At 35.8% G+C, this 22,302-nt stretch overlaps 1 protein-coding gene across 1 annotated transcript in view; it reads left to right on the forward strand.

The window, feature by feature from the left end:
- CCDC178 (coiled-coil domain containing 178) overlaps positions 1-22,302 on the forward strand; it is a 411,215-nt gene that overhangs the window by 38,260 nt on the left and 350,653 nt on the right. Inside the window, exons 4-7 of the mRNA XM_066246239.1 lie at positions 11,980-12,002; positions 15,716-15,795; positions 19,567-19,767; positions 21,934-22,154. Of these exons, the coding sequence (XP_066102336.1) occupies positions 11,980-12,002; positions 15,716-15,795; positions 19,567-19,767; positions 21,934-22,154 (525 nt within the window). The remainder of the gene's footprint in view (positions 1-11,979; positions 12,003-15,715; positions 15,796-19,566; positions 19,768-21,933; positions 22,155-22,302) is intronic.

The following is a 22,302-nucleotide window of genomic DNA, read 5'->3' on the forward strand; positions in this document are numbered from 1 at the left end:
GTTTGTCTTCTATTTCACTAATCCTATCTTCAATCTGGGCTGTTCTGTTAGCTAAGCTTGTTACCTCGTTTTTCAGCTCGTGAATTGAGTTTTTCATTTCTGTTTGATTTGTTTTTATAGTTTCAATTTCCTTGGTAATATATTCTTTGTGTTCATTGAGTTGTTTTCTGATCTCCCTATATTGCCTTTCTGTGTTTTCTTGTATATCTCTGAGTATTTTTAAGATTTCTATTTTAAATTCTCTGTCATTTAGCTCCAAGGCTTCCAATATGTTAAGTCTTTTCTCCATAGATTTTTCCACATCTATTTGTGTTACCTCTCTTTCTTTTGTATCCATAATATTCGATTTCCTCTTTCTTATTGGCATCTGAGGGTGGTCTTATTGATAGCACTAATTAGAATTAATAAAGAGTAAAAAGTAAAAAAAAAAAAAAAAAAAAGGGTAAAACACCCCACAAAAAAAAAACAGTAATAATTTATTATTTCCCCCTTTTTTTCTCTCTTCTCTTTCCCTCCTCTCCCCTCCTCAGGGAAATATCGTGCCTATAATGGAGGGCCTGATTTGGGGTGAAGAGTTCAAGGGGCAAAAAAAAGGGAGTAGGGACCTACTAAATGCAAAAAAAAAAAAAAAAAAAAAAAAAAAAGAAAGAAAATCTTAGACAAGCATAAGATGATTTGCTTGTAAGTGATGGTCAACTAAGAGATATAATGAGAGGGATAAGAGGGAACCAGAAAAAAGGACTGAAAAAGAATAATAAAGAAGAAAAAATAAAAATAATAAGTAAAAATCTGTTGTATTAAGTGGAGCAAAGACTAAATACAATGGAGACCTTGGGTTGGGAGGACCCAAAATGCCACAAAAATAAACAAACAAGAAAAAAAAAAAACAAAAGCAAAAAAGTGAAATAAAGCCAAAAAAAAGCCTTGAGTCCCAAATTAACTAATTTGTTCGTGATTGAGGATTATATGGGAGGAAAGTAAAATGGGAAAAGAAAAAACGAATAGAAAGGAAAAAATAAGAAAAGAGAAAAACGAAGGAAGAAATAAAATAGGAAGAGAAAAAAACAAAATAAAGCAAGACAAGAAAAAAAAAAACAAAAGAGAGAGTGAGAGTTAAGTGTTTTGGAGTATAACCTTAAAGGAGGGTGATGATGAAGAAGAAAAATAAAATGCAACACTCATGAGTAGTGTAGTTCAAGAAAGGGGAAGCATAAGATGGGCAGAGAATAGAAGGACCGAGGTGGAGGAAATAAAGGCAAAAAGATAGAAGAAACAAACAACAACAACAACAACAACAAAAAAAAAATTAGTGGATCAAGTTGTAAAGTCTGTGGGTTTTTCTTGATTTTGAGAGGTTAACTTCTTCCTTTTTCTTTTCTCTCCCTCTTCCTGGTCAGTGACTCTGTACCCCAGGCTCTGCCCCTGTGTCACTCTTAGGTAGGGATTTGCAGTTGATGGGATTCTATGGCAATGTCATATAATTGGCTTTAGTCTTGCTGGAAGTAAAGGCTTGTTGGCGTTTGCAAGGTTCAACGATGAGAGAGTTTGCTTTCCTGGATTCTCTCTCCTAGTCCCCCCTTTCTGAATTAGCAGCCTGGTGATCCAGCTATAAGGCTGCAACTGCTTCTGCCTGGGGAGTAAGAGGCTCAAAGAGCTGGGAAATCCCCACTCTATCCCCACTCAGTGCAAGGCTTTGGGAAAGGCTCTGACAGTCAGGGCCTCCAGTGTAATCAGGCGGGGGTGGGAGTCAATTGTTGTCAAGGTGACTGATCAGCGCCTATCATTTAGTTGGACCTCTCAACCCAGGCTTTCCACACTTTGTAGCCTGTTTTTGCAGGGAAGAAGAGGCACTAGTCTCTGCTTACGACTAGTGTAGTATAGACCTTATTATCTGCCAAGTCCTTCTTGTTAGCGTTTATCCCTGAATATGGAGGCTCTATCAATCAGAAGTTGCCCCCGCCCCTTTAGCGAGAGGCACTAAAAAATATCACGCCTCTTGTCTTGGATCGCTGAACTGAGAGAGATCTTATCAATTAGAACCGAGGGTGCGCAGATTTCATGGGTTAAGCTAATTTCAGTGATTGGGTCGCAGCTGTGTTTCCAAAGGTATTTTAGGGTGCCTGCGCGCGCCCCTCCCCCAACGCTTGATCGTTAGCTTGAATGGCTGGGTGAGGTGCCCCGCCCACGGAGAGAATCTCCCAAGCCTCTCCCGCTCGCACCGCCGCTGGCGGCTGGACCGCACCAGGCGCAGGATAATGGAGCCCCCTGGGTGTGCGGGCCAGCAGGGCGCCCTGGGCGCGTGGAATGCCCAAGGCACACGCGCGAATGGGGCCCTCCCGGCACCGGTGGCCGGCGACCCCCACTCGCAGTGTGCGGGCCGCTGGGAACGTCAGCGGTGCTCAACCGGACCGGGCGCGCACGCGGGTGCTCGCGGGGGCTCGCGGCGGCTCGCGGCGGCGGCTCGCAGTTCCCAAGTATATGGACTGACTCACCGCAGGCACACTCCCTCGCGGCTTGAATGAGCGTTGCTGCGGTAGCTTCCTCCACACCCTCGTCTCTCAGATTCAAGTGATAACAGTCCTTTTGCTTTCAGTTTGTGTGGAACTCCGGAATGCTCCGAGGATAAATTTTTCTGTTTCTAGTTGATAAATTTGTTGTGATTTAGGGGAGAGCTGTCGGACGCGCTTCTCACGGCGCCATTTCCGTGACGTCACCCAGTTCATATGTATTATTCTTATGTTATTCTTTTTGATGGAGTCAGACAATTCCTGTAGGGCTTTCTCATTTTTTTTCTTTTTTTAGTTTTTGAGTCTCTTTCTTCTTCTCTCTGTTGTGCCTCAAGTTGCTTGTTTTCTATTTCACTAATCCTACCTTCTATCTGGCCTGTTCTATTAGCTAAGATTTTTACCTTGTTTTTCGGCTTGTGAATTGAGTTTTTCATCTCTATTTGATTTGTTTTTATAATTTCAATTTCCTTGGTAATATATTCTTTGTGTTCATTGAGTTGTTTTCTGAGTTCCCTAAATTGCCTTTCTGTTTTTTCTTGTATATCTCTGAGTATTTTTAGGATTTCTATTTAATATATTAATTTTTTTCTCCATAGATTTTTCCTCATCTATCTGTGTTACCTCTCTGTCTTTTGTATCCATGATATTCAATTTCCTTTTCTTTAATGGCATCTGAGGGTGGTTTTGTTGATAGTATTAATAAGAATTAATAAAGAATAAAAAGTTAAAAATAAAAATAAGGTTAAAAAAATTATTATTTCCCCCCTTTTTTTTCCCTCTCCTCTCCTTTCCCCTCCTTCTTCAGAAAATCTTGTGGTGTAGTGTGAATTATATTGTGCTAAATAGAATAAAAATTACCTATAATGGAGGGCCTGAGATGGGGAGAAGTGATAAAGGGGCAAAAAAGGAGGTATGGACCCACAAAATGCAAAAAAGGAAAAAAATTGGGTAAAGAATAAAATTATTTGCTTTTAGGTGATGGTTGACTAAGAGATATGATGAGAGGAATAATAGGAAAACAGGGAAAAGGGGAAAAAATTAAAAAATTAGTATTGTATTTAGTGGAGCAAGAACTAGATAAAATGGAGAGCTAGGGTTGGGAGCACTGCTAGTGAGTTAAAAAAGTGAAGTAAAAAAACCCCAAAGCACCACAAAGAAAAATTTGAGTCCCAGATAAAATATTTTGTTCGTGATTGAGGATTGAATAAGAGGAAAAGTAAAGGAGAAAAGAAGAAAGTAATATAGGGGGAGGAAAAAAAAGGGGGGGAATACACAAAAAGAAGAAAAAAGAATAAAAGGAAAGAGAGAGAGAGGTAAGGGTTTTGGAGTGCAGCCCTCATAGAGAGAAAGGAAGAAGAAAGAAATGATAATGGGAGATGTAACACTTATGGGTAGTGTAGTTCAAGGAGAGGAGAGAGTAAGACCAGCAGAGAATTAAATGACCAAATTAGAAGAGGAAGAAAATAATCATGACAAGAAGAAAAGAGAAACAAATGAACAATATAATAAAATGGGATAGGTTATAAAGTCTGTGGATTATTCTTGATTTTGAGAGGTTATCTTCTTGCTTTTTCTTTTTTCTTCCTCTTCCTGGTCGGTGACTCTGTACCCCAGGTTCTGCCCCTGTGGCACACTTAGTTAGAGATTTGCAGTTGATAAGTCTCTATGGCGATGTCATACATTGGGCTTCAGTCTGGTTGGCAGTCGAGGCTCATTAGCATTTGCAGGCTCCGCCAATGAGAAAGTCCATGTTCCCAGAGCCTCTGTCCTAGTCTTTCCTTCCTGAATTAGTAGCCTGATGATCCAGCTATGGGGTTGCTGCTGCCTCTGCCTGGAGAGTAAGAGGCTCAAAGAATTGGCAAATCCCCACTCTATTCCCACTCAGCACAGGGCTCTGTGTAAGCTCAATCAGTCAGAGCCGCTAGTATAATCAGGTGGGGCTTCGGCCCACAGAAAGGCCTCTTACTCTGCCCCTCTGTCCAGGAACACAGGTGCCCACTCCCAGGGGAATTTCTCGCCCACTCTCCTTGCTTGCTGACCAGGAGATCAGGCTGGCTGCCTCTCACTCCCAGTGAGGCGCCCCGCCCGCATGGAAAAGTTTGAGCGTAGGGAATTTCGCTCCTGCTCCCTCTCCACGTGCTGTTTTTTGGGGCACAGAGGCAACCCTGAGATTCTGCTTTTGGCCCACAGAAAGGCCTCTGACTCTGCCCCTCTGTCTGGTAACATGGGTGCTCACTCCCAGGGCTCTAGGAGGAATCTCTCGCCCACTATCTGTGCGCGCCGACCAGGAGATTGGGATTTATGGCTGTCTCACTTGTCTTTCTTTGTATGGGTTTGGCGCGAGTGTTAGCTTGTGTTGACTGGGTTGCCACAAGCACAGTTTTTCCTTGGCTTGGATGTCCGTGCCACAGCCTGGTTCGGACGTTTGTGCTGCAGTCTGGTTCAATTCACACCCTGTGCCCGCCTTAATTCCTATACTCTCAGTTCCCAGTGAAAGCAGCCCTTATTTAGGTTAGTGAGGAAGGTGAAGTGTTTCTTTCTCCTTATTTCCTTCGTGATTGATTATATATTTATTCAATTTTTCGCTCTATCATACCTTCGCGTTTAGTGTGGAACTTCTGGAGGCTCCAAGGATAGATTTTTCTGTCTCTGGTTGAATTTTTGAGGAGATTTATTAGTATCACTCCTTACGGCGCCATTTCTCTGACGTCACTCCTTAAAGTTTATTTAGTGCTTATTATATATCATAAGACTAATATGCATGATTTCACTGACTCCTTATCAAAGCCTTGTGATATAGAAACTACCATTATCCTCAGTTGTATATGAGGAAAATGATTCCAGTGGTTGACTTTCCCAAGATCACACAGACAATGGCAAAGCTGGCATCCAGACCAGGTGTGTCTGAGATCTGAGAACATCCTATTTGTCATTCTGCTATGTCATTGCTCTCTGTCAGTATGTCAGTTAGGAAGACCAAAACACATGAATGTTAAAATGCTTATAATTGTAATTGGAAAACTTTGCTTTGATTACACCATTTCATATTTGTTTTTAATTTTGAAAGCTAATATTTAATCATCTGACCCTCTTGACCAAATTTCTGGTACTTTGAGTTCTTTCATTCTATTATCAATTGTATTTCATTTGAAACTTAAGGACTCTTCAAATCCTGACATGTCCACTGTTTTTCTTTCTATCATTTCCATATTCTTCCACTTTCTTGCATAATCAATTCATCTCTTAAGCTGGTATGTTTGGTTCTTTACTTCTCTATGCTATCATTCTTCTAGTATGAAAAAAGTGCCAGCCCTGAAGAGAGCCCTCTAATAGGCTGCAATCTCCCCTCTTCCACTCAGCCTGCTGAATAGAGCTAAAGAACGTTCTGCAGAAATTAAAATTTGAGATAGTGTACCCTTGTGGTCTCCAACCTTAATGGGACCTTTAATAGTGTTCTGAAGTTATTCTGTTTGTCAACCACAACTTTCTCTAGAATTATTTTCTACTACTCCAGCCCTTTTCTTTGTTCAGGTCTCCAAATCCTCCACCTTACTACTCATTTATTTCTTACTTCCCCCCAATGTGGGAGATATAATAATGAAAATACCTCAAACTCCTGTTATCCCATGTATGAACATTCTTGAATTCCACAGACTTTGTTTCTTTTGTCCTTTCACAGATGATTTCCTCCCCACACACAATGGCTGCTGCCTTTGCTTGCATTCCATCTTGTTTTCATCAGGTGTTCTTCTCACCATCTTATCATCCAATTACCTTTTTCCTTACTCACATTTAAAATATTTGTGGTTTTCCTGTTTTCAAGAAAATTTTTTTATCCCATACATACCTTTAAATAGACCTTTTTACTTTTTTGGTTTCTCTTACCATTCCACTTAATATCTAAAGAGTTGTTTAAATTTAGTATTGTTGCTTTCTTACTTCTCAATTAACTAAAGGTATTCATTGCAATATGCATTTAGTTTCCATTATTCTAATGAGTATACATACCTTCATAAAAGTAACCCTTGTTTTTTTTTCTGTTTTCTGTTGCTATTCACATATATACAAACACACACACTCTAAAACTTTGAGGCTACAGCAAACATTTATTTGGATACAATTGAGCAATTTATTCTGGGCTCAGCTGGGAAATTTAGTTGGTTCTTGCCTGAGGCCTATGATGTAGATGCACACATCTGCTAACTCAACTGGGAATACGGCAGTGATAAAGATGGCCTCACTCACATGTCTAGTGGGCGAGAGAGTGTTGTAAGAAGACAAATCTCAATGGGCAAGCGCTTAAGAAAGCTTTCCTTGTGTTATGTTTGCTAAAGTCCCACCAGCCAGAGCAAAGCACATAATCAACCCCCCTGTTAATATAGCAGAATATTAGACAAAATGTGGATGCCAGGAGACATGTTCCTTTGTGGACGATTTATGTAGCAATCTATCAGTACATTGGCAGCATGATTAACAACCCATCTAAATGCAAACTATAACCACCAACTCCTCCCCAATTTTCTTCCATTATGGTATTGTGCAGAGGCTTGTAGTCACATACATGTTCTTTTTAAGTTTTCTGTGAGAAAGGCAGGGAGAAAGAGAATCAGAGAGACAGGAACATGGAGTTGTTCCTATATGTTCCCTGACTGGGGATCGAACAGGCAACCTCTGTGCTTTGAGACGACCTTCCAACTAACCAAGCTCTCCAGCCATTGCTTACATTCACGTTTTATAACATATATAATACAGATAATATTCCTTGGATGCAGCTTCTTTTGACCCAGAGACCTGTGAATTTATATGACAAGATACATACTTAACATACAAAGTGAAGCAGGAGCAGAATCTTCATCAAAAAAAGCTCTCATTCAAAAAGAAAAGGAATGAAAGGCACCTAGATTTCACTGATGCATCAAGTTCTGAAATTTGTGAGGGCACGTGATTTTAGGTCTACCACACCTGGTTCTGCTTCATTCAGGCCACTCTCATTTTTGCTGGATTACTGTACGAGCACTTTCACTGGTTCCTCTTCACTAGTCATTTCCTCCTTCCATCTGTCCTCTATAAAACAGGCCATATGCCCTCTATTTGTAAATATTTTGATTAGATAAAGAGGTGGCACATATATACACTGGAATACTACTCAATCATAAGAAAAGATGAAATACTGCCCTTTGCAACAAGGATCGGTTTTCAGAATATCATGCTAAGCAAAATAAGTCTGACAAAAAAATGTCCTGAACCACATGATTTCACTTATGTGGGATATAAAACTGAAAGCAAGAAATGAGTAAACAAAACAGACAGGCAAAAACGTATAGGCACAAATAACAACAGGATCGTGTTTACCAAAGGAAAAGAGGAATTGGAGAGAGGTAGTAAAATGGTAAAAGTTGTCAAAAATATATGATGATGGAAAGAGATTTGACTTTGGGTGGTAAACACCCATATATACAGATGATGTATCATAGAGATACATCATCTTGAGACCTATATAATTTTACTAACCAATGTCACCCCAAGAAATATAATTTAAAAATAAATATACTATTGCCAGTAATTTATTTAAAACCCTTCTTTGAATCTCTTACCACATGATTAATTCATACTCCTTGGCATAATTTGAAATTCCTTTTATAAAATAATATTTACTCTTAAGCTTCATGTCCCTTCATATATTCAGCTCTAGCTTTGATTCACTCATTTAGCTCTAGGCCTTAACCCATGCAATTTCTTTCTTATCTCTGTTTAACTTCCATTTCTTCCCACAAAACCATCTTTGCCCTCAAAAGCATAGGGTTGCTGTCTTCCTTTGAAATATCACGACATTTTACTGACCACACTGTAGTTTGTTTCTTTATGTCTCTTTCTCTCCTACAGGATTAAAAGGTCTTTCAAGTTAGAGTGTATATATAATTCCCAGGAACCATAATACTTACCAGAACATGGCACATTATAGGATTAAATAAATACTTTTGAATGAATGGATTCAGGAATAATTTTCTAAATTACATCATCTTTTACATGAAGCTGCTTTTTAAAACATGGGAAGGATGTATTTGTTCTTAGAATATTTTACATTTGGCATATTGTTTGACAAATATTGGCTATGTTTTCAAGATGATTTCTACTTTTGAATAGCATATTTATAGAAAACCACAAATTGATTTTAAATTCAAACGTGCATATTCTTTCCAGATGAAAGTAGGTCACAGTTGTGGGAAATAGTACTCAGAATTAGTACTCCACATCAACAAGTATTTCACAACAAAAAGGAGATTCCCAGCATGAAGTTAATTTTTTTCTTATTTTTCAGATTGGAAAATAGAAGGTTTTATGAATATATTTTTTGTCTCAAAAATTTAAATAGTATTTAAATATCTAAAATATTGGTAAGAATTTTCAATACAAATACAGAGTTTAAAATAAGGCAGTGTTGTTTAGATTAAGTAAAATGTTTGATTTCTCCTACAGTGTAATTTTGTGAAGGATGTACAATTTGACATTTTAAGCCCCTCATATCACTTTGGATTTTTTTTCTCTTTGAAAGAGACAGAAATCATAAATGTATAGACTTTTGTGGTAGTTGGATACAACTGATAATTTTATAATCAATGGTTCTAAATGTTTATGACCAATATGTGAAACTCTAAGCTTCACTATAACAGGAGTTCTATTAAAAATCATTTAAAGTGACTCTGGGAGATTTTTAAAACTTGTCTAAATATTTCAGATGGCCAGTTATGGGTGTAAAACTCAAATTTTTCTCTGGTATTGTGGGCCTTACCTATGTTAATTATTTAAATATTTTGGTTATATGAATGCTAGGTAGCTAAAATTTTGCTTTCTAACATCAGATCAAAGACTGATTGAAGTAAGTTTGCTTTATTGCTCATTTCTTTATTGCTCTTCAAAAATGTTGCTAGGGTAAGGTCTTGATATTTTATCCCAAAATATTTCTAAAAATTTAAATAACCTGTTTTTATCTATATAAATTACATTATTTTTATTATACTATAAAGAGTGTCACACTGAGATTATTAATTAGGCATTACTCACTTATTGAGGACTTTAAAATTTGGGGGTAATTATATCAAAACTCATGAAAGTGCCTCTTAACTAATTTCCTCCTGGCTTTCTTATGATACTTCAAATGTCTTCTTCAAACTATCATAGAAATCAGCCTATTTGTAGGTTTTTGCATTATTCAAGACTGAGTTACTAGTTTCCAAAACCAAAAGATAATATTATTCTGGTTATTAATTAGTTTAGATTATATTAATATATTAAGATACTTATTGTATGTTCATTCTCTTCTATGCTTTTTTATTTTTTGCCCATTTTCTTTTAGACTTGTTTGTATTTTTGTAATGAATTGTAGAAATAAATTATCTTTAGTTTGTTATAAATTTTTACACAACCTTTAAGTTTGACTTGTCTTTTTACTTTCTTTATATCTTTCAGTAAAAATGGTCTTAGTTTTAATGTACATAAATTTATTATTTTCTCTTTATTTTATGTGTTTTGCATCTTGCTAAATAAATCTTTCCATACTGCAAGTTTCATATAAAATATTTCCTTTTCTTGTAAAAGTTTAATGTTTCCACTAGAGATTTAATTGTTTAACAATGTGAAATTATTTGTGTGTAAGAATAAACTAACTAGCAGTTTTCATTTGTAAAAATATGAAAAATTATTTTGCTCAACATCAATTTTATTATAAAATCCAATTATTTCATTTCTTAGAAATCATATATATTGTTGCAATCACATATCAAGTTTTTGGAATGATTATATCTATTTCTGACTCCTGTATTTCACTGGTTTATTTTACTTTGTATTCTAATACCTAATTTCACTAATTTGCATGTTTCTATAATATGTTTTGTTAGCAGATAGGATAGTTTCCACCCTTTTTTTCTTTTATAGACTTCTTTGGCTATTTTTGGCATGTATAAGGTTTAGAATAAGCTTGTCATATTCTATGTAAAAACCCATTGGTATTTCAAACAATTGCACTCATTCTTTATTGTGTAAATGAATTTAGTTTCTTCAGGATTTTGTTTTAATTTAATTTACTATCAGCATAAGAAAAGTTCACCAGTATAGTAAATACCAAAACCTATATAGAGGAGAGAACTAAGTAGGAGGCAACAGGGAAGACGGGTTAACTGATGAAAATGTAATGTTAAATTATTGGTTCTCTAACGTACAGGCATGAGCTGCATAATGTTTCAGTCAGTGGTGGACTGTGTATAGTATGCTGGTCCCATAAGATTATAATGGAGTTGAGGGTCTCTACTTTCGCCTAAATAAGCTTACATTTGAATTTGTAGTACTGTAGAATATTTTTTACTCATTGATGTGTCTGTCTTTATTTTATCTCCCATCTGTTTGTGTCTCTGTGAGATTTTACTAGGTACATAGGCCCTGTTTTGTTTCTCTCTAGAACCATAACTTCTATACTTAGACAGCCTTTCCATCTTAGGCAGATCTCCAATGTGGTTAGAGAGTTCTCATGTCAGTGACTAGAAGGCAACTTCTCAGCTGTATATTCTGGATATTTTTAGGGGAAGCAATAATACTGGCTCATCTCACCAGGCAGCCCTTCTGTTACTTACTTGGATTGCCACCTGTTTGTTTTCCTAAACTGAGTACGTGTCCCACAAGAGTTCTGCAGAGAAGCTTTTTGCCTCCCCTGAAATGATCTGCATTTCTCTTCTGAGTTATACTTTTATTTGCTCTGTTCTCACTATCAATCTCAACAGACTGCTTTCTGTTTTTGGGTTTTCTAAAATATATGTTCCAGTGATTTTATTGACAAACATACATATTTTTTTTCCAGAAATTTTGGTATGACATAGGGATTGAAGAAAAGTAATGATGTATGTCCAATCTAACATCTTGAATTGGATATTATCTACAAAACCCATAACATTTTGACTATATATTCCTTGTGGTTTTGGTAATTTATGCACCTTCCAGCTCAAGGTTCTTTTAGAGTATATTGTGTAACAGTACCCCTAACAGGGAGTTAAAAATTGAGAACAGGGATAATACAAGGGTCATAATATAGAAAACTAAATATTTGTGAATTCTTGCAATTATGTGTTTTCTACTCTTTGTAATATATTAAAATTCAATGGCTATGATATCTTGTACTTCAGATTTGGTGGAAAATCATTTGGAAGTAAGTAGCATTTGAACCAGTTCTTGATGAAGGTGTAACATTTAGAAATATAAATGAAAGGTGAAAACTATTAGGGGGGAATAATGAAAGTATAGGACTAGGTAGTAGAGGTGTATAACTGTTTTAGAAACAATAGAATATAATTTGACTAAAATATAATGGGAGATATGAAGTGGAGTCTTTATAATGTTACTGGTGAGTTCAAGTGTAAGTTAAGTTTACTATTGTTTTCTGAGATGTTTAAAATTAGATTTTTATTTGAATCTTTTATTTTGGCAGTTTGAAACTTCTTTTGAAGAATGGTAAGAACCTATCATGCTTCTTTTATTTTTTTAATGTTTACATTTTGATGATTAATTTGCTATAGATGAGTTTTATTTAAAAAGCGAACAGAAAATTGAAAGAATTTTTTGTATTAGATATTAAATGTATTACACTTTTAAAACTTTAAAAGTGTAAGAATTAGGATATCAGTGAAAATGACAGAATGGGGATTTTCAGGGCTCTGCCCCACTATAAAACAACTATAAATCTGACAGAAATTGGTCAGAATCAACTTTTTCCAAAATCTGTAGTCAAAAACTTACAACAACCAAGGAAGTAGTTAATAAAGAAAGAGTCCGCTGCATCATATTAGAGAGCATTGTGATATGTTAAATTGGTTGTTTGCCATCCACTAGTTCCTGGATTAGTAGAGGCCATGAAGAGGTCTACATGCACTTGTGGTGCTGATTGCTAGTGCCAGAGGGAACAATGTGGACCTTATTCTCGAAGAATTGTGGTTCAGTATTTTGACCTGTCTGACAGCTCACTGAGGATAGGCACAAAGGTGTGTCTTTGTTTTGCCCTATTTGGAGTAATCCCAGAGCCTGAATCACTTCCAGGGAGTGTTTGTTGAAAGCATTAAAGCATACACTTGCCACCACTATGTGAGGCTTTGATAATGGTTGAAACAACTGTTTGACAGACCAGAATGCCTGGGAAAGAAGTTGAAAAAAGAGATATTTTTTTGTTGGGATTTTTTATTGCTTTTAGAGAGAAAGGAAGGAGGGGGGAGAAAGAGTGAGAGAGAGGAACATTTGTTTCTATATGTGCCCTGACCAGTGATCAAACTGACAACCTCTGTGTTTTGAGGTAGTACTCTAACCAACTGAACCATCCAGCCAGGATAGAAATGAGGCTTTTGAAAGCTCTAACAGATAGTGGTGAATAAAGTAGTGCACACATATGACCAATGCTAGACACATGCTCAGGGAAGAACCAAGAACCAAGAAGACCCTAATCTTTTACCTGTGGCTAATATTTATGGTCTGCACAGGCGAGACTTGATTATAAAAGGTAAAAATATAAACCTTCTGGATAAGCATTGAAGGAGTACTCCAGTATAGAGCCTATCTGTTAAGATTGGGAAGGAATTTTTTCCTCTTTTGTCTGTTTTGGCTCCAGGTATTTAAACTCACAGGCAAAACACAAGCTCACCAATAAGCTAATAACACACTTACTTTAGTGGACACATAAACATAATACAGAACACAGATGTTTTAAAAAGTGTTTAAAAGAATCCTTAAGCAAATACATAACAAACACAACAAACAATAGATGGAAGGTAACCTTATTTAGATTTCACATTTAAATATTCAAAATGTTCAGTTTTATACAAAAAATTATGAGGCAGACAAAGAAGAAAAGAAAGTGTGTCTCATTAACAATGAAAAAAAAAGAAATAAATAAAAGAAACTGCCCTGAAAAAGCCCAGACTTTGAATTTATATAAGGACTTTAAATCAACTATCTTAAATATTCTCAAAGAGATAAAGGAAACTATGGACAAAAACTAAACAAAATCAGGAATCGAACATCTCAAAAATACAGAATATCAATAAAGTGATTGAAAATATAAAAAAGAGACAGATATTCTGGAGGTGAAAAGTACAATAATTGAAATAAAAAATTAGAGATGTTCATCAATAGATTTGAGCAGGCAGAGGAAAGAATTGGAATTTGAAGGTAGGTCAATTGAGATTCTTCAGGCAGAGGAGAAGAACAAAAGAGTAAAGAGTAATGAACAGAGTCGAATAGACTCTAGGAACTTCACCAAGAATACAGATATTCAGATATACCCACAATAGGAGTCCAAGCGTGACTAGGAAGAGAAAATGGGAAAGGAATATTTAAAGAAACAGTGGCTGAACACTGCTCAAATTTGATAAAAACATGAATCTATACTTCTACTAGGGGAAAGGAACACAACTAAACACAAAATAAGGCAGTTATAGAAAAATTAAAGAATGAAAAATATAAATTATAGAAACAAATAACATTGCAGAAGTTAGTCCTTATCAGTAGTTACTTTTTATTAAAATGGATATTAGTAAAAAGTAGTAAGTCATAGAATGGATCAAAATAGATGATCCAGCTATATCCTGTATATATAAGAGAGTCACTTGAGATCCAAAGACTCAGGTAGGTTGACAATGAAAGAAAAAATATATATTTTATGAGAATAGTAACCGAAATAGAGCTGGAGTGGCTATACTTATATCACACAAAATAGTTTAAGTCAAAACATATTGCAAGAGAAAAAGAGTACTTGATCAAAGTGTCACTCTATTAATAATATATAAAAATTATAAGCATATATCTAAAAAAACATAACCTCAAAATATATGGAGTATAAACTGACAAAATAGAAAGGAGAAATACACAGTTCTGTAATAAGGGTTTGAAACTTCAGTATCTTCACTTTTAATAACAAATAACTAAAAAGAAGATCAATAAGGAAATAGATTTGACCAACACTAGAAACATCTACACATAACTGACATATATAATGCACTTCACTCAACAACAGTGGAAAATGCATTTTTTCATGTTCATGTTGAACACTATTCAGGATAGATCATATATTAAGCTACAAGACAAATCTCAATGAAGTTACAAATATTGAAATCATACAGAGTATCTGCAGTGCCCCCACAGAATGAAACTGGAAATCAGTAACAGAAGGAAACCTAAAAATTTTATATATACGTGGTAAACAATACACTAAAATAACGTACTGAGCCAAGGGTGTAATCACAGGAGAAATTAGAAAATACTTTGAGATAACTTAAAAAGAACAATGTACAAACCTGGGCTGCAGCAAAACAGTGCTTAAAAGGAAATTTATAGCTATGAAAGCTTACATTAAAAAGCTTACATTCCCTACCTGACCTGTGGTGGCCCAGTGGATAAGGTATCGACCTAGAATGCTGAGGTTGCCAGTTTGAAACCCTGGGCTTGCCCGGTCAAGGCACATATGGGAGTTGATGCTTCCTGCTTCTTTCCCTTTTCTCTCTCTTTCTCTCTCTTTCTCTCTCTCTCTCTCTCTCTCTCTGTCTTTCTCCCCTCCCTAAAATGAATAAATAAAATATTAACAACAACAACAAAAAGATTCCAAATATAGTAACAAAACTGTTATTTACAGAATTAGAAAAGAGCAAACATGCTCAAAGTAGCAAAAAGAAGGAAACAGTAAAGATTAGAGAAGAGATGAATAATAAAAAAAAAGTAGTGTCAATGAAAACAAAAGTTTTTCTTGAAAAGATCAACCACATTCACAAACCTTTAGCTAGACTAACAACAACAACAAAAACAAAAAGAGAGAGAAGACCTGAATTACTAAGAATTAGAGAAACAGCTCATTTAAACTATTTTCAAAAAATTCTTTTTTCTAATAACAACAGTCTCTAGGAAAGACCCATTTCTTTTTTTAAAAAAATACTGCTTTGATATCCCTTTAAAGTTTTCAGATCAGTTATAACAAGTTTTAAGTTTTTATTTACCATGAAGTATAAAGCCCATTTTTTATTAGATTTTTGCTGTATTAGTCTGCATTATTGTAGAATTAGTATATATATAGTAAGTTTCACAACACACATTTAAAATTCAATGCAAGAGCATTGCCTAAAATTTGTTTCACTAATTTGAAGTATATCCCTCTTTTAGTAGTTGCTTTCTTCTTTCCCATTACATAGGAGCAGGACTTCTGCAAGAGACCTGAAAGATTGGAGTATTGCTACACCAATCAAAGAGGTCAAACCCACAGAAGAAAGAGGTAAAGTTGTATTGTACACTTATATAAGTATAGTTATATTTAAAGGCTTATTGACTTTTCATTTAACATTTCTAATTTTCAGAACAGTGTTTAACAGTTTTATAATTGTTATGAGGGTCTCATAGAGGAAAGAGGCTTTTATATAATTTGATTTTAAATATTTGTTAAAGACTGTACTATTTTCTTGTCTAGATACTGAGTCTATAATGATTCCAGCCCAAGCTAACTTGTAATTCCAGTACTATTCAGAAGAACTTTCTGTAATAACCAGTGTTTTATATCTACTCTGTCCACTAGAATATCAGCCAAGTACAGTTTTTGAGTCCTTGAAATGTGGCTAGTGAGACTAAAAAATTTAATTTTTAAGTTTAAGTTTAACTTACATTTAATGGAGATAATTAGATGGTTCATAATTAAAATATTAGACATCATGGCTACACTGTATAAATTAATATTTTTGTCACAATTTATAAAATGTAAATAAATTTATATAAAATTAAATGTGTGTTAAAATTTTTCAGTGTATTTGATATATTCTTGATATTATATTAACTCCTTTCCCCTCCTTACCACAAACATTTGTTAAACACCTTCCTTTAATGAAAGTTAACTAATAAATTCAAAACCATTTAAAAGCAAGACTGTCATTCAAAGTGTCATTCATAGTGAGGCTAATAAATTTAAGTAATAATTCAAAACTTTTTAAAAGCAAGGCTGTCATTCAAAGCTGTCATTCATAGTGAGGCTTTGTTTCTACTGTTTTCCTTTTCACTCTTTTATGTCTACAATAAAGATGAAAACCTCACTCATTACTTCTTAATTTTTCACATGATAAATACTGGGAGAAAAAAATTAACTATTAAAAGTCACAATAACTGTTAAATCATCTATAATTATGTTTATTATAAACTTGTATATTTCACTCTAATACACAAGACAGTGACCAGATGAGGAAATTTTATTGTAAATGTTTACACTAGAAAATGTCAGGTGGTTGCTCCCCTACTCAGTATGAAACAGCAAAGCTAATGAAGATGATATTCTAGAAAAAAGTTGAGTTGTTAAATACAGTGAATTGGTGCCTGGCCCCTCCAACATATACAGACAGTATTTATTTTAAACTGATATGATAGAAATAGTATAAAAGATATCTTGTACAAATGTAATGGACACAAATGTATCTAATCAGAAGTGCTTTAATTTAAGTGACATTAGCTTCATCTTGTGTTTCAGTCTGAAATCTTGTTATAGAAATAGAATGGATCATAAGTTGACTGGAGAACCCAGTGTTTAATGTGTATATTATCATTAAAAAAAACCCCAGACAATTAAAAATTGCCTGAGTAGGTAGTGGCATAGTGGATAGAGTGTTGGACTGGGATGCAGAGGACCCAGGTACGAAACTCTGAGGTTGCCAACTTGACCGCGGACTTACCAGCTTGCGCGAGGGGTTGCTGGCTTGAATGTGGGATCATAAATATGACCCGCTGGTCACTGGCCTGAGCCCAAAGGCCACTGGCTTAAAGAAGGGGTCACTCACTCTGCTGTAGCCCCCTGGCCAAGGCAGATATGAGAAAGCAATCAATGAACAAACAACTAAGGTGCTGCAACAAAAAATTGATGCTTCTCATCTCTCTCCCTGACTGTCTATCCCCATCTGTCCTTCTCCCCCTACCCATCACAAAGAAAAAAAAGAATATAAAGTTTACAGGATGTGGTAGAATTTGAAAAAAAAAAGAAGGTGCCTGGCCAGTTTGTTCAGTGGATAGAGTATTGGCCTGGCGTATGGACGTCCTGGGTTTGATTCTCCGTCAAGGCACACATTGGAAGCAACCATCTCCCCCTTCACTCTCCTTTCTCCACCTGCAGCCAATGACTCTTGGTTCAAGTGTTGGTCCTGGGCATTAAGGATAGCTCAGTTGATTTGAGCATGGGCCCCAGATAGGTTGCCGGGTAGATCCCAGTCAGGATACATGTGGGAATCTGTCTCGCTATCTCCTTCCTCTCAATTAATAAAAAAAAAATAATAAGATAACAGACAAAGACCAAATAAAGGACAGTCTAGAGAAAAATAATTTTATGCATTGTCATTAAAAATGAGAGAGAGAAGCCCTGGCCGGTTGGCTCAGTGGTAGAGCGTCGGCCTGGCGTGCGGGGGACCTGGGTTCGATTCCTAGCCAGGGCACATAGGAGAAGCGCCCATTTGCTTCTCCACTCCCCCCTCCTTCCTCTCTGTCTCTCTCTTCCCCTCCCGCAGCAGAGGCTCCATTGGAGCAAAGATGGCCCAGGCGCTGGGGATGGCTCCTTGGCCTCTGCCCCAGGCGCTAGAGTGGCTCTGGTCGCGGCAGAGCGACGCCACGGAGGGGCAGAGCATCGCCCCCTGGTGGGCAGAGCGTCGCCCCTGGTGGGCGTGCCGGGTGGATCCCGGTCGGGCGCATGCGGGAGTCTGTCTGACTGTCTCTCCCAGTTTCCAGCTTCAGAAAAATACAAAAAAAAAAAAAAAAAATAGAGAGAGAGCGAGAGAGAAACCTGTTTATCAAGAATTCTTTTCAGGCAGAATTCTTAATTTCTTTGACAAGACCATATGTTAGGAGTTGCTTTTTTTCTTGATGCAGTTTTACCGTTTTTCCTCAATCTCAGTGTTTTGGAGCTCTGCCTTTTTCTTGTAACAGACACAGAGAGACAGAGAGAGGGAGAGATAGGGACAGACAGACAGGAAGGGAGAGAGATGAGAAGCATGAGTTCTTCGTTGTAGCACCTTAGTTCATTGATTGCTTTCTCAAATTGCCTTGACTGAGGGACTACAGCTGAGCGAGTGACCCCTTGCTCAAGCCAGCGACGTTGGGCTCAAGTAGGTGAGCCTTGCTCAAATCAGATGTGCCCGCACTCAAGCTGGTGACCTCGGGGTTTCAAACCTGGGTCCTCCGCATCCCAGTCCTACGCTCTATCCACTGTGCCACCTCCTGGACTGGTGGACTCTGCCTTTCTTGAAACTGTTTTTGCTTGTGTCTTCTTGTTATATCATGTTTTGGCAAAAGTCACTGTTTACAAGTATAAATGTCACCAGAGTGGGGCCTATATCCATATTCCTTACTGACCTGTTTCAGAGAGAGAGCATACTGCCTACGACAATAACAGGTTCTCTACCCATTTCTTGCATAAATAGATGAATGGTCATAGTACTTATTTTATTAGTGTTAAACTATATTATTCCTGAGCTGTGAACCAAGAATCAAACCTACCTCTCATTAAAGGAGTTAATTTATGTTGTAACTGAATACATAGGTTTTGGAAACAATGAAATTTTGGCAAGGCTACGTAGGAATGTTATTATCTGATAAGATGAAGAATATTCAGTATCTTGTTTCCAGGAACCATCTGAGGATTTCCAGTATTTATCTGGTGTAATAATTATGATTTGATTTTCTCATAGAATGAGAGGAAACACAAGTACAAGTTTAAAAATTCAGCTTGTAAATACAACATGTGTTATTTGCTTTAGATAAAATATTACACATGAAAGATAATGGTTGAGATTTAGCCATTCCAATTATTTTATAAAATGTTCATTTAAAAATCTCTTTCAAAATTTATAATCAATGTTATGATTATATTTTAATAAAATGGTCTTTAGAAGGCTTTTATTTTTCTAAAATTCTCTTATTAAATATATAAGTATTAAATATAGTGATACAGTTAGTACTCATGTTTCCACCACTCGGTTGATAGGCTGATTCAGTAACAAATGTGAATGTATATTTTTATTTTAAGATGAAAAGTGTCCAGAATTAAAGCAAGAGATGGAAAGATTGCTGTCAGAGGCCATTTATCTCATTAAAAGTCTAGAAACTGACCGTGCAGAAGCTGAAAAAGCTTTAAAACAACAAAAATCAAGAAGGATAATGGTAAAAACATCAATTGATTTTTGGGCAATGTGGAGATTTCAAGAAATCCCATTGGCTGTGCAGAGAGGTAATAGTAAGGATTTTTTTTCATACTGCTATTTACTTTAATAGAGTGGCATGGATCATCAATTGTAGCTTTGAATAAAAAAACTCTGTTTTAGTAACCATATTATTTTGCATCCAAACCAGTGCACTTTTTGATAGATGCTGTTAATGATAATACTTGGTAGGAAGGAATGCATTGAGCAAACCTGAATCGGCTGTCATTTATGGTCTGTTTGAAATTCCATAGGATTTATCGTACCCAAGAGATATGCAAACTTTGACACATATTTTATAAAATGGCTATAGTATTTGAGAACTCGAGATTTAAAGTGATTGCCAGTTAGTGTTATTGGCCACGTCTTTAAATATAGGAAAATGCAAGAGTTCTAAGTGATATTTTAGCAACTACATGTATCGGCGTTAAGGAATTCAGTAGTAAAGTTTATTGGTAACATCTAGCAAGCAATAAAACTTAGAATGTTTCCAAGAGTCATATAGGTAACAAATACTTCAAAAGGAAAATGCTGTCCCCCAGAGTGAGGGACCTATGGTAAAGTATTAAAAAATCTAAATGCATTCGATTTTTTATTCTCCAAACACTGTGCCTACTTATCAAAACATACCTTACTACATGATTCTGCCTGAGGCTGGAAGTTGTTTATACTGCCATAGGGTAAAAGTTTCAATTCAGGATTCACATGTTTTATCAATGAATTATATTAGGGTACTCATATAATCTGTTGTTTAAACCAAGACACCTTGGAGAGGAAAAGGGGTGCTATTATTAATTATTACTCTGGGGTAACAGTCATTTTAAATAATATGTCAAACTGAACTCATACGTACAGCTGTTACAATGTTACAAGTTTTCTAAAACTAGTCTCCAAAATAGTGTACACATTTCAAGGAGTGGCAAAAAAAAAAAAAAATAGAATTTTTACATTTTTTTCTTGATAAAGGGGTTTTAATGTTGTTTTTACTGTGCCTGACAAAATATCATTATTCAGTTGTTTCTCAACTATGTAATTTTAGTAAAATAAATTGTGTGTATGTTTAATGGCTTTCCCCCCTTTTAAAGTAACACTGCACTCACAGCTTGAACTTCACAGTGTGCACTTCTGGAGAAGACCTGGAGAAGCAGGAAGTGGCCCCAGAGCCGAGGCTGGGTGTGACTTTAATCCAGATTTGGTGCTCTTATTCAGTTTTTACTAAAGATTTAACTATAAAAATTATGCAAAAGTACTCTAAGCTCAGGAAAGAGTACATTTTTTTCTACCCCCCAAAATGCTTTTTATCAGAGAAAATTTGAAGGTAAGTTGCTCAATAGCAATAAAACACACAAAGATCTAGATTTAATGAGTGTGAATCTGTAGAAATAGACAACAGAATCTTACTCAAAAAGTATTTAGATATTGGATTATACAGCAGATTATAAAAAGGCATGTTTAATATGCTTTAAGAAATAAGAGAAGTTTAAAAGTAAAAATAAAGACTAAGAGACTATTTTTAAAGAAAAGCAAAGAAATAAAAAAAGACTTACTGGAAATGAAAATTATATTAAAATGAATAACTCAGTGGTGGATTAAATAGTTGAATAGACAAAATTGTAATAGTAAGATATAAAATTTGAGGAAATTATGTGGCATGCATTATAGCTACTCAGGAAGAGGACAATATAAATAAAGTATTTTTAAAACATGGAGTATAAAATGAGAAGGTATAAGAAATATCTCATCATGGAGATTATAATAGTAATACCTAACAAAATGACTGACTTTTCAAAGCAAAGTTATAAAACGTATTTTAATCCCTTCAATCAGGCGTCTCCAAACTACGGCCTATAGGCCACATGCAGCCCTCTGAGGCCATTTATCCGGCCCTTGCTGCACTTCCGGAAGGAGCACCTCTTTTATTGGTGGTCAGTGAGAGGAGCACTGTATGTGACGGCCCTCCAACGGTCTGAGGGACAGTGAACTGGCCCCCTGTGTAAAAAGTTTGGGAACCCCTACCTTCAATGATCAATGCAGAGGGCTATATATTTTATAATGCAATAGAAAAATACCTTATTTTATATGTGGTAAGACTTCCAGATAAGAAATTCCTGAAACAAAAGTATTTCATATTTAGTTATTATCAAACTTTCATTTTAAAATCAGATTTTGGTTTGTTCTTATCATTGTACATCCAGAGCACGAGACTTATTTGAGAGATATTATAGAATTACGATGGCATCTTAAAGACAGATCTCATGAACTAACAGGTTCTGAGGAAGAAAAAACAAAATGGGAAAATGCTAATGCAAAAGTTCAAGTAGACGTAGATTACATGAAAGAACGCAGTTTTCAACTGAATTCAAAGTTGGCCCAGGAACTTGAAGCTCTGAAGGAATGTTATCAGAAGAAAGATGAGGTAAATGATTAAATGAAAAAATGTTTACTTTATGGATTGATTACTTTTCATTGAAAATTGACCTATTTGTTTCCCAAAGGAATTAAACTATTTGTAACACAGTTGATTGGTATTCATTTCAACTGAGTGGTCTTCCCTTTTATACTAA

Source organism: Saccopteryx bilineata, chromosome 11 (assembly GCF_036850765.1).
Source record: "Saccopteryx bilineata isolate mSacBil1 chromosome 11, mSacBil1_pri_phased_curated, whole genome shotgun sequence".
Lineage (NCBI taxonomy): Eukaryota > Metazoa > Chordata > Mammalia > Chiroptera > Emballonuridae > Saccopteryx > Saccopteryx bilineata.